This window comes from Crocuta crocuta, unplaced genomic scaffold (assembly GCF_008692635.1).
Source record: "Crocuta crocuta isolate KB4526 unplaced genomic scaffold, BGI_CrCroc_1.0 scaffold219, whole genome shotgun sequence".
Taxonomy (NCBI): Eukaryota; Metazoa; Chordata; class Mammalia; order Carnivora; family Hyaenidae; genus Crocuta; species Crocuta crocuta.
This window is the reverse complement of record NW_027551572.1, coordinates 3,974,369-3,995,171: the sequence shown is the minus strand read 5'-3', so window position 1 is coordinate 3,995,171 and position 20,803 is coordinate 3,974,369. Positions and strand designations below refer to the sequence as shown.

The 20,803-nt window shown below is 35.3% G+C and overlaps 1 protein-coding gene across 8 annotated transcripts in view; it reads right to left on the bottom strand.

Moving 5' to 3' along the window:
* Positions 1-20,803, bottom strand: part of PPIG (peptidylprolyl isomerase G) — a 46,828-nt gene that overhangs the window by 5,797 nt on the left and 20,228 nt on the right. For 7 of the 8 annotated variants that reach the window (XM_077751220.1, XM_077751221.1, XM_077751223.1 and 4 more), the window contains 6 exons: positions 18,934-18,963; positions 18,707-18,846; positions 5,327-5,540; positions 4,144-4,311; positions 3,016-3,103; positions 54-190 (listed from right to left, as the gene is read on the bottom strand). In XM_077751220.1, the coding sequence (XP_077607346.1) occupies positions 54-190; positions 3,016-3,103; positions 4,144-4,311; positions 5,327-5,540; positions 18,707-18,846; positions 18,934-18,963 (777 nt within the window). The remainder of the gene's footprint in view (positions 1-53; positions 191-3,015; positions 3,104-4,143; positions 4,312-5,326; positions 5,541-18,706; positions 18,847-18,933; positions 18,964-20,803) is intronic. The other variant, XM_077751227.1, reaches the window with a different exon arrangement.

Sequence of the window (20,803 nt, the reverse complement as noted above, 5' to 3'; positions counted from 1 at the left end):
AAGAGTAAAAAAATACTTGTTACTACATTTGAAATAATATAGTTAAATCTTACTTATCCCCTTTGATCCATCTTTCACCACTTGATACCCTCATTCTTTGTGCTCTCTGCATCTCTTGCCTCCAATGTGGAGGAGTCTCACTACGTCTGAAACGATCCCTTGATCTGGATCTAGAAGGAGTTCGGTAACGCTTAAGAAAATAAAAAGGGGAAAAAAAATTAACATATAAAGATATAAACGTACTACAATAATAACTGAAGTGTATACATTTCTAGGTTCAAGTAAAATGTCTGATACTTCTATACCTTCTCTAATAACTAAAGTTAGTTCTAATTTTCAGGTATGAAACCAATGAGGCGAAAATACTTTAATCAGACACCCATACTGTAAATTCCCAATAAAAAGCATTAGCCACACAAACTCTAGTCACTCATGTCCTCTCTGTAGAACTGCCCTATTTAGGTGATGCTACTAGAGTATAATAGTTACAGGAACCCTTACTAGTTGCCAAGTTCTAATTTGGAAATATGTATTCTTGATATACTGTCTCAAAGCAAATGCTTCCTAAATTATGAGAAAAACTGAGTAAATGCATAGATATTCATTTACTCCACCAGTATTTACTCAGCTCATAGAATGGCCAACTGCTTTATCATGTACTGAGGAAACATTAGTGAGCCAAGATATATTGGGATTTTGGTCTTTTAGAAGTTGTATTTTACAAGGCTAGGAAACCCACAGACAGGTGTGTATATATGTGTGTGTGTATGTATATATATATATATACATACACATACACATATATATATTTGCACATACTAATAAGCATAAATGCAGCTACAATTAGAATCAGTATAAAAAAAACTACCAGGTGCTCAAAGAATATATAACAGAGAGACTGGGCTTAGGTAGGAAACAGGGAAAGTTAAATATAACTCAAAAAGTAGAAAACTAACAACATATATGAGGAGTTACATAGGCAAGGGTAATGAAAAGGAAGTAAGAATGAGAATGGATGGGTAAGAAAGAACATTTGAAGCATGAGAAATATGGTATTTGAAGGTTCTGAGACAGGTAAAATAGCATTTGTTACAAATGATCACAGGATAGATCAGTATGGCTGAAGATAAAAACTGCAATGGAAACTAGTACTCAATAGCACTGATAAGATAAGCAAGGACTAGATTTTGTGAGGTCTCATAAGCCATGGTAAAAATTGCGGATTTACCCTAAGATCAATGGCAAAGGAGTAACATAATCAGATTTTCATTTTTAAAGGACTATTCTGGATGCTGTTTAGAGAAAGAATTGTTATCAGTAAATCTCTACATGTGATCTAGGGATCCCAAGATTCAGGGGATCTGTGAAGTCAGAACTATTTTCATTAGATCATGTTACTTGCCTTTTCACATTCACTCTTTCATTATTGTACAGTGGAGTTTTTTCACAGACTACCTGACAATTTAATGTCTTTGCTTTCATTGCTAATGGAATGTGTGCTTACATACATATCTGTATTTTAAATAATCCTTGGTTTTGGGGCACCTGGGTGGCTCAGTTGGTTAAGCGACTGACTTCAGCTCAGGTCACGATCTCATGGTTTGTGAATTCAAGCCCCGCGTTGGGCTCTGTGCTGACAGCTCAGAACCTGGAACCTGTTTCAGATTCTGTGTCTCCTTTTCTCTCTCTGCTCCTCCCCTGCTCACACTCTGTCTCTCTCTCTCTCTCAAAAATATATAAACATTAAAAAATTAAAAAAAAAAATCTATGTTTACTGTTTTAGTATTCATTTCTATTTAGTATTCATTTCTAAAACAGTAAACATAGATAGATACAATCCACATCACAAAAATCTCCTTTGGGTCCTCAGTAATTTTTAAGAGTGTAAAGAGACCCTAAGACAAAAAAGTTTGAGAGCTGCCATGAGAACAGTTAGGAAGCCATTTATAGTTCAGAGAATATACAAAGGTAAACTAAATTGGTGGGGGTGGAGCTTGAGAGAAGCAGATGGATTTCAAAGTACTGAGAAGGCTGCACTGACAGGATTTGGTGATGGACAGCAGAGAAATAAAATGATTCTTGGGCTTTAAGTGACTACACAGGAGGTAGTGTCCATCACTGAGAGCAGGAACCTATGGGAGGATTGGGTCTGAAGGACTGGTTCAACATTATATATGCAGAGTTTGAGGTGTCTGTTAGGCAACTAGCTGGCTGTCAGCTAAACCCTGGTACCAGAACAGCAAATGAGAATTTCAGAATTATCAATATACAGTAGCCACTGAAGCTGAGAGCAATGAGACCACCAAGAAGCACATGCACCATGAGGAGAGTTGGAACCCTGTGGTACTACAGTATTAAAAGTCCAGCTATGAAAAGTATGAACTGGCATTGGAAATTCAAAACAGACTGGCCAGAGACAGAAAGAAAATACGACAGAAGCAAAGGGAGAAAGAGTATTAAAGGAGGAAGATTAAGTAAGACAAAGACCGAAAGGACCAGCTGGGTTTTGTGACATTAGCTGACCATATAGTAAGTGCTATTTTCAGCAGAATGGTAGAAGACAAACAGAAATGGTTTAGGAAGTAGGACATGAGTAGAAAGTGAAGAAATAATATGTCAAGTATTGCTAGGTTTCTCAAAAGTTTTGAAAGCAGAAGATATTTAAATTCTGATAGAATCCAATAAAGAGAAAGAGAATGAGATATAAGAACAAGGTTAATTTTTATGAATTTTTAACAAGATTAGAGGTATAGTAGTCAGGAAGTAACAAGGGGGCACAAGACATTAATCTCATTTTACATCATGTACATGTAAAATGTATTAATATCCCATGCTTTTTCAGTTTAGAGAAATACCAATACAAAGAAGTTACAATAAAAAGAAAACATGTAATAGAATATCCATATCTACTTTAAATTTTAGTTACTTATGTATAAAACAGTATTTAAGAAACACTCTAAAATTATTTATGATAAATGCAATACTATTAAGATTTCTGGGAAAAGAATCACCTACCCTTGGTCCTCTTCCTTTAATTTTCCTGCCAGATCTAGTAACTAAAAGTCGCCTCTGGTATGAAGCAGGCTGGGAGTTAAGTGGATTACTAGAAGGAAGCAAGGGAAAAATTAAAACATACAATTTTATAAAAATAAATCTAGAGAATTTGGCTTTACTGACCTAAACTAATTTAAAATCTTAAAAATCAGTTCTCGACCAAGAATGTTATCAATTTGGATAGGTGGGTATTTGGAAAAGTATGGGAGCATTTTTCAACTGTAAATGACTAGAGTGTTACTGGTACTTAGAGCCACGAGTCAGGAATGCTAAATGCTTTCAAAAATTAATGAGCTAATATTTAATTAGCATAAACAATACCCATGTAAGTTATATTTGAAAAGTTCACTCTAAAGTACTTCAAACATTTTCTCTGTTAAATTTATTTTCTTAAAAATATTCTTTCCTAACACTTGAGGAAAAATTAACTCAATTCCAATCCATCAAAATTGCCTCAAGTTCCACACAACTCAGGGTTTTTTAATACTAAGACTTATTTTTTATATTTTTACTGTATTGTGAAAGTATAGAGGAGAGACACTGAATTTTACTACTTTTATAACAAATTTCTAATCATAAGTAAGAAAATACCTCAGTCTTTTTTGGTTTTGTACATAATTATTAGAATGATTTATAAAGAACCAAGAAGCCTACTAACTTTGTGGATTTATGGAGGAAATTTTTCAAAGACCTTTTATATGATACCAATTTTCATTACTAGAATACTATAAATTAGTCATGGAAAACAGCCCTTTTGCCCTATTAAAGGTTATCATTTGTTTAAAAGTTTAATGTATTTAAACAACACAGTAAGACAGCTGGTTTTAAATGCCACAACATATCTATATGGTATCTGCATGGCTTATTCTTTTAAAAAGTAACTTTTTACCCAGAATCTGTTTGAATTAACTCAGTTTCTCTTATCAGCTATGTAGTTAGCAAAAAGGAGTTTTGTTAGTATTATCCTATAAAAAAAGATTTCAATCTTGGGACAAGATCACCAATTAAATCTTGTTTAAAGTAACACTTTAAAAACAGTTTGATTTTAAAGAGTGCAGGGCACTCTACAAGATATATACATTCACATACCACTCTCTCTCTCTCTCTCTTTCTCTGTTTTTCCTTTCTTTTTCATCTGCTTTAGGGGGGCTTTTTCTCATTAGGAATCGATTTTCAGGTATAGGAGGGATCTCTTCTGGACGGACAGTAGACTGCGGTTGTGCTTCAAGATTTTCAGTCTCACTTTCACTAGATGCACTTAACAGAAAACACACAAAACAAATTCCATTTGGTTATTACGCACCTATCCCAAATTTACAACTGTTAGGATTTCTTTCCTTTGTAAGATGTCACAATACATATGCCATCCTGCCCCCAACTACAAAGATGCAATAACAAAGGGAAAAATCCTCCTTTATTCCTCTGATAAACCAACGGAAAACCAAAACCAACTGTTTCCATTATCGCATTCTCAGAAAATATTTTCCAATAAAAATGGATCTAAAGTATGGTACTCCATAGTCAATGTACTTTGATAAATTTGAAAGTTAAAAATGTAAGTAAAGAAATTTATTGCTTTAAAGGCAATAGGCATATTAAAACAAGTTTTAGTACAAACATAAGAGTATTTCTGACAAAACAGAAAAGAAAGTGAATGCACTGACATTATCTGCTTTTACTCTTGTGCTATCATAGCAATAAAGGAAATAAAGGACTAAAAAAGCAAGAGACACTTCTGTAAACAATAAAGACAATAGTCACTCATTGCCTGTAATTCTCATTAATCCTATATTCCTCCTATAAAACACAAGCCTATGAAACCGGAAGCATCATTTCACTAAGCTCAAACAACTGAACTGAATGGTTTATTGAAAATGGAAATGAATGAACCTAAATTTAATCTACAGACTGTAGAATCATAATGATCGTATACTTTGGGGCGCCTGGGTGCGTCAGTTGGCTAAGTGTTCGACTTCGGCTTAGGTCATGATCTTGTGGCTCATGGGTTCGAGCTCTGCGTTGGGCTCTGGGCTGACAGCTCAGAGCCTGCTTCAGATTCTGTTTCCCCCTCTCTCTGACCCTCCTCTGCAAGCTCTCTGTCTTTCTCAGAAGTAATAAATAAACATTAAAAAATGGTCTTCTACTTCATGGTATGAAATATTTTTCACTATTTTAACACTGCCATATAACTGATCCAAAATCCCAAAAGATTTACTTACAAACAGAAGGGAATTAGAATATACAGCTAGTATTATAAAGGTAAAGTTAAAACCTTTTCTTGCTTTTCTTTCGCTTCTTCTTTTCTTTCTTGTGTTTTCGGGAATTTTTCCTATGTTTCTTTTTTCTTTTTTTTGATTTCTCTTCAGAAGCACTTTCTGAATCAGAAGAATCAGAAGAGGACTGAGAATCACTTGAGCTATCTGAGTCACTAGATGAAGAGGATGATGATGATGAGGACTTATGTCTTTTCTTTTCTTCTTTCTTAGCTTTAATAAAAAACAAAACGGTTTCTGGTCAACGCTTTTTAGACAGAAATTTAGATTAGCTGCAGATTCTAAGTCCAGTATGTTAACACTTAGTTCATCCAGATATCTGAACTGAGGGGTACAGGAAAGGAGTCAACATTTAGGGTTAGAACCCAGGTCTCTGGATTCATGGATCAAAGTTGTATCTATTACACCAAGGAACTGTGGAAAAATAACAGGTAGGTCTAAAACACTAATTTTATTTTATTTTTTAGGATTCTTAGATCTTTTTATTTTTTAAAATATAATTTATTGTCAAACTGGCTTCCATACAACACCCAGTGCTCATCCCAACAAGTGCCCTCCTCAATGCCCATCACCCACTTTCCCTTCTTCCCTAGCCCCCATCAACTCTGTGTTTAAGAGTCTCTTATGGTTTGCCTCTCTCCCTCTCTGTTTGTAACTTTTTCCCCTTCCCCTCCCCCATGGTCTTCTGTTATGTTTTTCAAGATCTACATATGAGCAAAACACTAATTTTAGGAAACATTTGAATGACAGTTTCTAAAAAGCACAAAAGTATTTAAGGATCCAAGATTCTTATCTTCTTGTGCTTTTTACTTTTTATCTTATTACTAAGATTAGAGGTAGAATGGTAGAAGAGAAATAACACCTACAAAAAAATACTCCACATGAGTGTGGAAAATAAGAAATATGACTCCACTGGCACTGGCTGGTTTCAATGCCTGAGCTTTCCTCTAATGGTTAAGTAATTGAGCTTAGTTCAAGAGCAGACTTACCAGAGTGGGTAGTCATTTACCAATGGTTAATAATTATGAATTGGTATCTCTACAAAAAATAATTTCAAATTGAAATTTTATTTTAATTGATATGGATCCCCAAACTCAATGTTTTAAGGACTAGGCAACTAATATAAATAAGTGAAGTTAACCAGATGTGCTACAACAAGAATTGGGGAAATATAAGACAAATCGAACAGAGCTGGATTCATCTAAAGGTATTCTAATTCAAACCATGGTGGACTTAGTTAAAGAGAAATCAGGCCAAAGATGAGACAATACTGATATATGAATAACTATAACAAAATGGAACAAATCAAATCTATTAGAATTCATCAGTTCATAGTGATTTACCTGCTTTTCCTTACATAAACTGTGTCACAGGCTAACCAAACAGTAGATGAAAGGAAGATGCTCTTTATCAAAAGTTTTCCAAGAATAAATGAAGCAGGAATTATAGGGTTAGGATATCATCATTTTGTAACTCCTAATGAAGCACTAACAACAGCTGCTGCAGAGCACAAAAATCACCCTTGTATGTGACTCTTGTTCCCATCAAAAATAATTTTTAAAAATCCACAATGCATCTGATCCATAATGCATTTAACTACAAAGTTATATGAAACAGAAGGAAAAAAAAACACATTATGTAACAAAGATGCAAACAGTATAATCCATTGTGTGGAATAATGGGAAACATTACAGGACAAATGACCTAGTTTATTCAACAAAAAAATCTCAAGGAAACATAAAGGAGATGGTAAAGGAAATCTATTAAAAACAAAATTAAAAAAACCTTAACAACCCCAATGTCTGAACCTTACTTGGATTCAAAGTCAAATACTAAAAAAAAATAACATTAATGAAACAATGAGAAATTTGAACAGTCAGGAATATTTAGGAATATAGATAGGTGTGCGTGTTTATGTGTGTACTTGTGACCATGATTTTTTTTAAAGAATCATTTTATAGAGGCAATAATGAAAAGCTTATTGATAATAAAATGTTATCCCTAGAATTTGCTTTAAAATATCAAAGGGAGGGGCTCCTGGGTGACTCAGTCAGTTAAGCACCCGACTTCAGCTCAGGTCATGATCTTGTGGTCTGTGGGTTCAAGTCCTGCATCGGGCTCTGTGCTGATAGCTCAGAGCCTGGAGCCTGCTTCAGATTCTGTGTCTCTCTCTCTCTCTGCCCCTCACCCGCTCACCTGTGCATGCACGCTCTCTCACAAAAAGATGCAAACATTAAAAATTTTTTTAAATAACAAAGAGAGAACTGACCAGGATATATAAAATGAGATTGACCATGACTTAATTTTTGAAGGTGGGTAATGAACACTGTTGTTTGATTACAGTACTTCAACCATTCTATATATGTTAATATTTTCCACAATATAAAAAAGATCAGAGAGGAATACCTGGGTGGCTCAGTCGGTTAAGTGTCCGACTTCGGCTCAGGTCAAGATCTCATGGTTTGTGGGTTCGAGCCTCACGTCGGGCTCTATGCTGACAGCCAGCTCAGAGCCTGGAGCCTGTTTCAGATTCTGTATCTGCCTCTCTCTCTGACCCTCCCTTGCTCACCTGTCTCTCTCTCTCTCTCTCAGAAATAAATAAAACATTAAAAAAATTTTTTAAAAAAAGATCAGAAGACAAAAAACCACATCTTTGGGCTATTGGCTGCTTACAGACCTTAACTGAAAGGGTTAACACATGGTTTATAACTTTTCCTTTAGCCTCATGAATACCTGAATATTTACCACTGGCCAAATCATTCTTGAAACTCTTAACTCAGAATTTATAGGAGTGTACTAATTCCAAGATAAATGGCAATCTGGCTGAAGTTACTATGTCCTTTACCAAGGACTTATAGTTCACTGCTAAAACAGTTTTTCCAGTACCAATGAAATGCTGCCACACTGGAGAATGGGAACAAGGTATAAAAGGTGAAGGGATCCCCAGTAATGGCTTCATCACACAGTCATGTTCCTCAGGATCATGAAAATAACAAGTGTGAGATGCCTGGGACATACACAAGCTCTGCCTGAAAACCATGAGAGCTCCACTATGTTGTTGCTATATAAACTGCTCTGTTTCCTGTCTTGTATATCCTTTTTTGTCTTTTTTTCCCCAACTTTTCATTGTTTGAGAGACAGAGCATGAGCAGGGGAGGGGCAGAGAGAGAAGGAGACACAGATTTTGAAGCAAGTTCCAGGCTCTGAGCTGTCAGCACAGAGCCCAATGTGGGGCTTGAACCCATGGCTGTGAGATCATGAGCCAAAGCTGGCTGCCAAACTGACTGAGCCACCAGGCACTCCTGTATTATCCTTTTTAAAAGGAAAATAAACTTAGTGCTGAATGAAGTCTATTTTGTCTCATGAGTTCAATTGTTAACCTAAAGCCAAGACTACTATTGTTGACGCAGAATAGGTATATAAACATGTATAAACTGAAACATCTGCTTACATATACTACAGACATGAGAGATGGTTGGGTGGGCAGGTGGTAAACTTAAAAGTAACTGAATAAGTTAATAAGGAATAACTCTAAATAAAAATTTAAGAGCACAGGGACGCCTGGGTGGCTTAGTCGGTTAAGCGTCCGACTTTCGCTTAGGTCATGATCTCACGGTTTGTGGGTTCGAGCCCTGCGTTGGGCTCTGTGCTGACTGCCAGCTCAGAGCCTGGAGCCTGTTTCAATCTGTGACTCCCTCTCTCTCTGACCCTCCCCTGCTCACGCTGTCTCTCTCTCTCTCTCCTAGAAATAAATAAAACATTTAAAAAAAAATTTAAGAGCACGTAATAGGCAAGCAAAATAAAAATATTGCATATAAACACAGTAATGCTTTACTACAATTACCAGTTCCAACTTGTATTTTGCAATGAGATTCTTTCCTATGAGAAATATACTGCAGCTGGTTTCTTTAACAAACAAGCCTACCCTCCCCACCAAATGTACTGAATATATTTCAAATGACCATTATTTAGTTCACACGTGACTTTTCAAGAAAACATTTTAGTGAAGCAAGATATCACAACAATATGAAATGCCAGAACTGTTTATGGTAGTATAATCTGCCTGAATATCAGATGACATCTACTATAAAAGGAAAATAAACTGTGTTTTAGGAAAAATGCCTGGGAAGAGTGGTTAAGAAGCTCCAAGGTCAAAAAAAAAAAAAGTGTCCTCTTCTGATATTATTTTATAAGTGAAATTTAGTTTACATGTCCCTTTCGTATGATCTGCTCAGAAAGAGAGAGAAAATGATTGAGAAAGAAATGGCAATTAAATAATAAAAGAGTAAAATGACAAAAAATAGAGACATGACAAAGTATTAGTTCTAATAGAATGTATCTGGAGTCTCAAAATCTGTTAAACTAAAATAAAAATATGATTCAGGCACATTGTGAATCTAACTGAACCTTTAGCCTTCTCAGATCAGTAAGTATAGATGACCAAACCCCTGTACAGCCAAAAATCCATGTGTAATTTTTGACTCCACAAAAACTTAACTGCAAACAGCCTATGTTAACCAGAAACCTTACCAACAATATAAAGTCAAGTAACATATATTTCGTATGTTAAATGGATTATATACTGTGTTCTTAAAATAGAGAAAAATATTAAGAACACTGTAAGGAAAGAAAATACATTTACAGTTCTGCACTATATATTTTTAAAAAAATCCATGTATAAGTGGAACCATGCAGTTGAAACCTGTGTGTTCAAGGGTCAGCTGTATGTTTAATTCAACAGTATATAGATATACGCACCATGATGCCAGGATACAAAGATAAAGAACTGTAAAGTATATGGGGAAATTCCACAGTAAACTTCTAAGACATGCACCTTCCCTTGCAGAGTTTAGAAACAATTTAGAAAATAAGACCAACAAGTGTGAATCCAACAGAAAACAGCATCAGAAAATATACATGTAAGTAGTAAGTATTTTAGAAACTCTGACTATAGGGGCACCTGGATTGAGCATCCGACCTCGGTTCAGGTCATGATCTCACAGTTCGTGGGTTCGAGCCCCACATCGGGCTCTGTGCTGACAGCTGAAAGCCTGGAGCCTGCTTCGGATTCTGTGTCTCCCTCTCTACCTGCCCGTCCTCTGCTTGCACTCTACCTCTCTCTCTCTCTCTCAAAAATAAGTAAACCTGAAGAAAAAAATATAAAAAAAAGAAACTGACTACAAATTGTATATGGATTTAACACAAAATATAGTCAATAAGAAAAGAGTAAAGTAGAAAGGCTTTGAGGAATTACAGTCAGTTCTACTGTTACACAACATATGTATTCCTATAAATCACTGTGCTATGTATGAAAAATTGCACAAGAAAAACAACATGGCTTATGGGAAAAATGGCACAAAATTCAAACTTCATCAATGACACATAAAAACCGAGTAAGAAACTATTAAAAATGGCAGCAGAGTTTTACACGTTAAATGGTTAAGAAATACACAAATACGGCACTTTACTTTGGAAAAAACACGGGATTTGCTTGTAAATGTCACTGTCAGGGGGCTGTAGTTTGTGAGTTACTATAAAGTAGTAGAAGGAGGGCGATGTGTAATTTTTGTGTGTTCCTATGAAGCTGCTCACCTTGGTATAATTTCCTGCATTCACTTGGTATTTCTTCTAAGTAAGATCATGCACAAGTGAAGGTGAAAAAGGTGTTACGTTCAAACTGTTTTCTAATATACCAACTGAATAAAACAAAAACATATTTTCAAAACAAGCAGAGTAGCAGAACTGACTATATTTGCTAGGGGTAGGAAAAAGTGGGGAGTAGTATCTGCACTTACAAAATGCTAATAAGCACTGAACAAAGTCTTTATAGATGTAATCTAAGAATGAGTAGACTATAATCAAGGAGGTAAAAGACCTGTACTCTGAGAACTATAAAAACAGCAATGAAAAGAAAAATTAAAAAAAAAATAAATTAAAAAAACATATCAATGAAAAAACTGAAGATGACAAAACAAATGGAAAGATACTCTATGCTGATGGACTGTAAGAACAGATATAGTTGGAATGTCCATTTTAGGGGCACCTGGGTAGCTCAGCCCATTTTAGAGGTGCTTGACCTTGTCTCAGGTCATGATCTCACAGCTGATGAGTTCTGGAGCTGACAGCTCAGAGCCTAGAGCCTGTTTCAGATTCTGTGTCTCCCTCTCTGCCCCTCCCCCACTCATGTTGTCTCCGTCTCAAAAATACATGTAAACATTAAAAAAAAAAAAGTATTTAAAATGTACTACCTAAAGCAATCTACAGATTTAGTGCAAATCTTACTGAAATATCAAGAACATTTTTCAAACAAACAATCCTAAACCTTGTATATGACCACAAAAGATTCCAAATAGCCAACACAATCTTGAAAAAGAACAAAGCTGGAAGTATTAGAATTCCAAACTTCAAGATATACTATAAAGCTTCAGTAATCAAAAGAATATGGTACTGGTCCCAAATAGACACACATATCAATGGAATAGAAGAAAACTCAGAAATAAACATACAAGGAGTGCCTCGGTGGCTCAGCTGGTTAAACATCCAACCTCAACTCAGGTCATGAGCTCATAGTTCATGGGTTCGAGTCTCACATCGGGCTCTGTGCGGATAGCTCAGAGCCTGGAGCCTGCTTCCAATTCTGTGTCTCCCTCTCTCTCTGCCCCTCCCCTGCTCATGCTCTTTCACTGTCTTAAAAATATATAAACGAACAAACAAAAACACTAAGAAAAAGAAAGAAACACAATTATATAACCAATTAATCTATGACAATGGAGGCAAGAATATGCAAAGGCAAAGAATCTTTTCAACAAATGGTGTTGGGGAAAACTGAACAGCTACATGTAAAAGAATTAAACCAGACTACTTTCTTTTTTTTTTTTTTTTTTAATTTTTTAAAATTTATTTCTGAGAGAGAGCGATCGAGAGAGCAAGAGAGCAGGGGAGGGTCAGAGAGAGAGGGAGACACAGAATCTGAAGCAGGCTCCAGGCTTCAAGCTAGCTGTCAGCACAGAGCCTGATGTGGGGCTCGTACCCACAACCCGTGAGATCATGACCTGAGCTGAAGTCAGACGCCCAACCGACTGAGCCACCCAGGTGACCCTAAACCAGCTCAGGAGTAATTTCTCTGACATCAGCAACAGCATCATTTTTCTAGATCTGTCTCCTGAGGCAAGGGATACAAAAGCAAAAATAAACTATTGGTACAACATCAAAATATAAAGCTTTTGCATAATGAAGGAAATAACAAAACTAAAAGACAATGCACTGAATGGAAGATATTTGCAAATGACATATCCAATAAAGGGTTAGTGTCCAGAAAACATGAAGAACTTCTATAATTTAACACCAAAACCCCCAAATAATCCAATTCAAGTTGGGCAGAAGACATGACCAGGCATTTCTCCCCAAGACATCCAGAGAGCCAACAGACACATGAGAAGATGTTCAACATCACTAATCACCAGGGAAACGCAAATCAAAACTGTAATGAGGTATCACCTCAAACCTGTCAGAATGACTAAAAACACAAGATACAAGAAAAAGTGTTGGCAAGCATGTGGAGTAGGTAGAAATGCACTGTTGGCATGAATGCAAATTGGTGCAGCCACTATAGAAAACAATATGGAGGTTCCTCAAAAAAATAAAAACAGAACTATTCCACTGAGTATTTACCTGAAGAATACAAAAACACAAAATTCAAAAAGATATATGCACCCCTGTTTATTGCATCATTATTTACAATAATGAAATTACGGAAGCAGCCCAAGTGTCCACTGATAGATGAGTGGGTAAAGTTGTGGTATATGCACAACAGAATATTACTCAGCCATAAAAAAAAGAATGAAAACTTACCATCTGCAACAACATGGATGGATCTAGAGTATATAATACTAAGTAAAATCAGTTCAAAGACAAATATAATTTCACTTGTGAAATTTAAGAAACAAAACAAATTGAACAAAGAAAAAGGAGATAAAAGAAAAAAAAACCTCTCTTACTTACAGAGAACAAACTGATAGTTACCAGAATGGGGGCATGATGGGTGAAAAGGATTAAGAGTACAGTTATCAAGATGAGTACGGAGTAATGTGTAGGGTTGCTGAATCTCTAAAACTAATATATCAATAAATCAAATGGCAAAAGGAATTTCTCCAAATAGAAAGGAAATAACAGAAGGTGACTTGGAATTTCAGAAGGAAAAAACAATAGAATGAGTAAAAAATAAGGGATAAAGGAATAAAATCAGTTCATATAAACGGCTCTTAAGTTAAAAAATGTTATCATCAGGGGTGCCTGGATGGCTCAGCTGGTTAAGCAACTAACTTTTGATTTCAGCTCATCATGATCTCAGTTTGTGAGATTGAGCTCTACAATGTAGTCTGCACTGACATCACAGCCTGCTTAAGATTCTCTCTCTCCCCATCACCCCAAGCCCTTGCCCCGCTCTCTCGCAAGAAAAATAAAAATGAAAAAACAAAAAACAAACAAACAAAAAAATCCCCAAATCTGTTATTAGGCTCATAAAGATTATAGAGTTTTTTTTTGTTGGGCTGTGTGGTTGACTTGGTCGGTTAAGTGTCAGACTTTGGCTCAGGTCATGATTTTGCAATTCATGAGGTCAAGCCCCATGTTGGGCTCTGTGCTGACAGCTCCTGGAGTCTGCTTTGGACTCTGTGCCTCCCAATCTCTCTGCCCCTCCTCCTCTCATGCTCTGTCTCCTCTCCTCTCTCAAAAATAAACAAACATTAAAAAAAAAAAAGGCTATATAGAGTTTAGCAATACATGACTTTGCAAAGTATATAAGGGTAATTTTCCTAATGTTTATTTTATCTTATTTTATTTTCAAAAGAGAGAAAGAGAGGGTGAGCAGAGGAGGTCAGAGAGAGAGGGAGACACAGAATCTGAATCAGGCTCCAGGCTCTAAGATGTCCACACAGAGACTGACATGGGGCTCAAACTCACAAAACTGTGAGATCATGATCTGAGCCAAAGTCAGACGCTTAAAGGACTGAGCTACCCAGGTGCCCCAGAAGGTAATTTATTTTCTTATATTCAGTGGCAGTATCTACCAAAATTACAAATGCAGAACCCCTGTAATCTATTAATTCCATTTTTAGGAATTTATTCTTCATGACCAAAATTTACATATAGTTGGAATGATATACAAAATGTGGGAATGAAAACTGAAGGGCAGAGATTGGAAGAAGACTTTTCATTGACTATCCTTTTTGGCCTCTACAGTTTGAACCAAATTAATATATTAAATTTTAAAACTGCAGATGTTTTAAAACTTCCAAGTATGACAATAATGGGATCCTGCCAAAAACAAAACAAAAAACAAAAAACAAACCTACTACTTGCCTAAACACTTACACAAAATCTATTTCAAAGTATCTTTAACAAACATTTAATTATCCTTAAGGTAAAAATGAAACACTGCTTAAATCAAAACCACAATGCAAGTTAAAAATCATAATGGATGAAAAGGAGTAACAAAGAGTAACACTTTAAACTTTTGGGCAATTTCTGGTTAGATTTTTAGGTTATGTAGTTTGCTTATCACTTATGTAAAAGAATGTCCCAAACCCCTACACTGACCTTTTCGGAGGGTAGGGTAGGGTACAGTGTTATTAATTAGGTATTGACTCTACTAGTATAATAAAGTAAAAAAACAAACTCCAGAACATTTTACTTGTAAAGATCTCAGGTAAAAAATCAAATGCTGCCTTACTCACTTTTACTTGAGATCTATACGTTTTATACCAATGAATTTCAAATGAAACCTTTATATTAAATATCTAGGGTGTCATCAAATAAGATCTAAAATAAAGAATAGAACTATTTCTAAAATAGGTCTCCTTTAGGTATTTTCATTTCATATTACTAGTCTCATCTTCTAGACAGTTTCTAAGTTTAACATCCCACTATCTTCCAGTAAAAGTTATCACCACTGCTCCTAACTCTAGGTTAAGAACAACGGATGGGATCCTGATGCTATATAAATGAATCTCTGGTGTTCTTACTGTCTCCTGAGTACAAGATTTACTGGCTGTTTCTTCTTTTGTGTTCTTTTTTGTGTATTGCCAGGCAATGTTTCCTACCATATACACGCAAAATTTCTGCTCATACAACTATCTATTGAATATCTATCTATAATTCAGCACTTGTGTTTCTGTAATATAAAACTCTGTATTATAGCAATGGCCCCATCCCTTATTGCACGGTCAAGGTGTGTACAGACTTCTCTTTTAAAAATCAGTAAGGTCATGCCAACTCCTGAAAAATCAGTAAGTACCTTGACTTCAGTACTAGTTTCATTCTCTAGTGGTCTGTGTTCTATCCTCCACTCTGTCCCTTGACAGCCTCTACAGAAATGAAGTTTTTATTAGCCTCCAGTGTTCCATTCCTGCATGTGTTGGAAGGTTCTTTTTCTTAACTCTGAACCTTCTCAGCTATATTCAAATAGCTACAAAAAACACAATTTCTAATTTTGCAAGAGCAAAATAGAGAAAGGCCCAAGATTGCCCAGACTCACCAAGACCATATACAGGTGGGCCCAGACAGTCAGAATTCTTCAGAAGTCTTTTTGTTTTCTTTCAGGAAGTTAGAAAAAGAAAAAAAATTCTGTATTTATTTCTTTTTAAACTGGGGTGTAAATCTCTAAAACAAGGTTTTAAATATAATGATGAACACCACAGTGTTGCACAAAGCTTTTTGACTGTTTCCAATTTAAAGGTGTAAGGAGGCCATCAAACTTACAAATTGGATGTAAGACACAGCTCTGCCTAAAGAAGATTATACAGATGCATGATCCACTCTGACCAATGTTCTGAATGGTAATTAAAGGACTGTAAGGTAACAGGTTCCAAATTTTGTGACTTCAAATATAATGATCTTTTCATATTTCCACAGTATGGTCCAGAACAGAGTAGTCATGGGAATACAGCTCAAAACACATCTGACCTGTGCAGAACTCCTGGGCAGACACTAATAAAGGGCCAAATGTTCCCTCCCCACCTGCTGAAACTGATAAGGGCACGGTATGCTTCCTTAGCAAGAGTTTGAGGAACATACACTAGGATGCTACATCAACTTTCAGCACAACTACCTGGTCATAATGGCATCAGGAAAATTAGCACTTCTCTACCATGTGAAAATACATTATAAAGACATAAATAATAATACTATACAAAGAGTGACATTAACTTTCTCATTCTTTCAGCAAATATTCAAACACTGACCTTTTATTACCAAAAGAATGCTTACACCAAATTTATTAGAGAATCTACGCTTATGGTTTAAAATGTGTATTTTTTATTACCCCAATTTCTTTCTAAATATACACATCACAGTACCCTTAACTTTTATAAGCAGAGAATAAAATCCTAACACAAGATATCTTATAAATATAAAAACAAGGAAAAAATCCCTAGTTTTTAGTAGAAAATAAAAAAGATTTCCTAGATGATATGGGAAGAAATAATGCCTTAAATGAAAATATTCTAATGATACTAACAATCTTAAGGATGAAGTGTCAGGGTGTAAAATTTGCTAACATTAATACAGACTGCTTTTGTTTTTATTTCTTTTTTAAATGTAAGATACTCAGTAACATCTCATTCTTCACTGATCTTCACAAACACAAAGCATACATTATACATGGTGTGTGTACATAAAGACAGACAGCCAGGTTCATGAACGCCAACAAGTTCTATAAACAGTCCCATTACGAGTGGCAGCAATATTCCTGCAATGGTTTACAAGGTATATATATATTTAACACACATATATATATATATAACATATATATATATAACATATATATAACATATATATTTATATATGTTAGTAAAGAAAAGGAAATTATCAGAATCAAAGTGGCATTCAGAGACACAAAATTTAAAATAAGCTTCTATGACCAGCTTGGGTCTTTTTAAATTAAAACAAAACAAATATGCTTATTTCTAAAAACGATACAAAGGAAATCAGTATACCTAAAACTTGAGAACAGAATGTGCTACTTAGGGCAATTCTGAAAGGAATGTTAAAGACTTTAATGAGTTACCAACACATAATAGAAAAAGCTCTAGATCTGGAACCAGCAAGCTTGGTTCCCTGATGTGGCAAATAACTTAATCTGCTTGACTATCCTCATCCATAAAATGGGAGAAATACTAAAGGGTTATTCTAAGGATCAGAAAGGATTATAGGGGCACTGAGGTGGCTGAGTCGCTTAAGAGTCTGACTCTTGACTTTGGCTCAGCTCATGATCTCACAGTTCGGTTTGTGCGATCAAGCTCCAAGTACAGCTGTGCTTGACAGAACGAAGCCTGCTTGGGATTCTCGGTCTCTCTCTCACTCAAAAATAAATGAATTAAAAAAAAAAAGAAGAAAAAGAAAAGATTACAGATGACTCTCACACTTGTTAAACATGAAAAACTAAGTACAGATACTATTCCCTAGACTATTAAGAATAGGAAGAATAGAGTCCATTTATTACTTTAATGTTTTCTACACAGTTGTAATCTCTCCCCATTACTTTCAGGGTAACAGAGGACCCAGTATCTGTCAAAAATAATGGCAGTTACATATTTCACATAGATAAACACTTAAAATTTTAAGTAAACAAAAAAATATTAAGTAAACAAAGTTCCATAACATCATACCAAACTATTGGTCATGTTAATTTCAAATATCCTGGTCTATGTAAAGAAGTTTCTCAAATATTCCAAATGTTTCTGAATCTCAGTAGTGCATGAAGGGAAATAATTTATTCCCTTAAATTTCTTAATCTATGTTATGACAATCTTCAATTGTCATTGTCCCCCTCACTGTGACTTTCTCTAGAAGAGTATTTATTTATCATGCTAATTTAGACAACTACAGTTAAAAACCAAACCAAACCAAAACCCCAAAACAAAGCGGAAGGAGAAGGATGAATTACAGCAAATTAATAAGAAGCGAAAATTAGAGGGGCACCTGGGTGGCTCAGATGGTTAAGCATATCTGACTTTGGCTCAGGTCATGATCTTATGGTTCCTGAGTTCAAGCCCTGTGTTGGGTTTTGTGCTAACAGCTCAGAGCCTGGAACCTGCTTTGAATTCTGTGTGTGTGTGTGTGTGTGTGTGTGTGTGTGTGTTGTGTGTGCCCCTCCCCCACTCATACTGTGACTCCCTAAGATAAATAAACATGAAAAAATTTTTGAAGGGAAAATTAGATGACTCCATGCTAAATGAACAAAGTATGAAGATAAAAGATATTCAGAAAACACAAATGCCTCATATTTATATTCACATTAGTATGAATTTTATGCCAACTTTTTACTGTCTCTGCTTGTTTAATATGCATAAGAATTATCAGAAAGATATACTTGTTTTTACCTTTAGATTTGGGAATTAGCTCTCCACAACTGAGTATCCGCACCTCAGCAAATGGTTTGCTAGCTGCATCTGTTTTCTGATTTTCTATCTCTCTTACAACTTCTTGACCAGATATCACTTGCCCAAAAACAACATGATGCCTAGAGTCAAGTAAAGATGATTAAATAAAAGCTTTTAATTTTAACATTAATTTAAAGTGGTCAAAAATAAATTAAAATAATCTTTACCCATCTAAATGAGGAGTTGGCTTCGTTGTTCTTTGGAAGTCATCAGATAGAATAAAAACAAAGTCAGAGAAAAACAAAGTTAGCATCTCTAAAAAGGAAAAGAAAATAACTGCATTGGAAACAAAGCTGCATACAAAGAAATCACATGCTATTTTAACATAATATAATTTTATTATATTAACCTTAGGCTGAACAGAAAGAATTCAAGATGCTTTCTACATAATGTATTTTCAAAAACTCATTCTGATCATGAAAGTAATGCCTACTCACTGTTGAGAACTTACACGTAATTAAAGCTGACATTTTGGTGTTACTTCATTCATGTTTCTTGCATGTGACTGGGTTCCTACTGAACATGTAGAATGTTCTATCATTTTCGTAAATTCTATTGTATGGACAGACCACAATTTATCAAAAGATTCCAACAGTTTATGGGTTTAACAATAGTGCTTTTCAACCTTAACATTTTAAACATTTAAAAATTTAGGTCAACACCTTAACTGTGGTTTTGTTCTCCAGTTTCAGTCACCCACAGTAACCTGCAGTCAATCACAGTGTAGAAGCAGACAATCCTCCATCTGACATACTATCAATTCAATAGTAACCTAACACTACATCATGATGCCTGTTATTCACCTCACTTCAGCTCATCAGGTACGCATTTTACCATCTCACATCCTCACAAGAAGGTTAAGTACAATACAGTAAGAGATTTTGATAGAGACCACATTCATATAAATTTTGTTACAGTGTATTATCTTGTTTTAATGTTATTGTTGTTAATCACTTACTATCCCTAATTTATAAATTAACCTTTATCATAAGTATGTCTATATAGGAAAAATGTAACATATAGAGTCCAGTACTATATGCAGTTTCAGGCATCACTGGGGGGCGGGGGGGAGAATCCTTGAAACCTTGAAACTTACCTCCTAGGGATAAAAGGAGACTTACTACATATATTCAGATAGCCCTCACGTATGTTCTGTTGGATCAGAACAGAAAGGGTCCATATAGTGTTCATAAAATTTTTAATTAGTTGCCAACATTAAAAATTCTGGATACTTTCACTCAAAAATTCAGATTTCAGACCTTCTGGAACACTGGAAGGTGTGGCAATAACTGGTCAGTCTGACTACTCCTATCTTTTTAATACAAGGATTATCAGTTTAGATACTTGTCCTAGCAGGCTTTATTGGCTTATGTTACCTGCCTAAGATCCAAACACCTATGAGTTTATTTCTCCTGATATACAAGCAAACTTCACATTAAAGACAGAAATCTGGATTAAAGCTTTTGAAAAAACTCAAAATAAGCAAAAAGTCCTGCAAAGAAGTAATTTTTTAAAATCTTTTTTTTCCTACTCCATATGAAACTTTAAAAAGTTTTGTAGTTAAGAAGATTGGTATTGGTGTAGACTGAAGATGGACACTGTATATCATTTATTATTTTAAAGAATCTTATCAAATAAGGCATTAGATGGGGCGCCTGGGTGGCTCAGTCAGTTAAACATCTAACTTTGGCTCAGGTCATGATCTCCTGGGTCATGAGTTTGAGCCCCACATCAGGATCTGTGCTGACAGCTCAGAGCTGGAAGCGACTTTAGATTCTATGTCTCCTTCTCTCCTGCTTCTCCCTCCCTCGCACTCTGTCTCTCAAAAATAAATAAACATTAAAATAAAAATTTTTTGAAAGGCATCAGAAATTTGGAAGAAAGGACACAATTTAAGCTGTTGGTTAAAGCCCACATGATACTAATTTAAAAAATTCAAACATGTACATGTATTTTCATAAGTTCACCTTACTTGTAAAGCTAACTCCTTATTGCTTTCTTCCTGTTAACAGCTATGCTCACCTGAAGTTGCTTAAA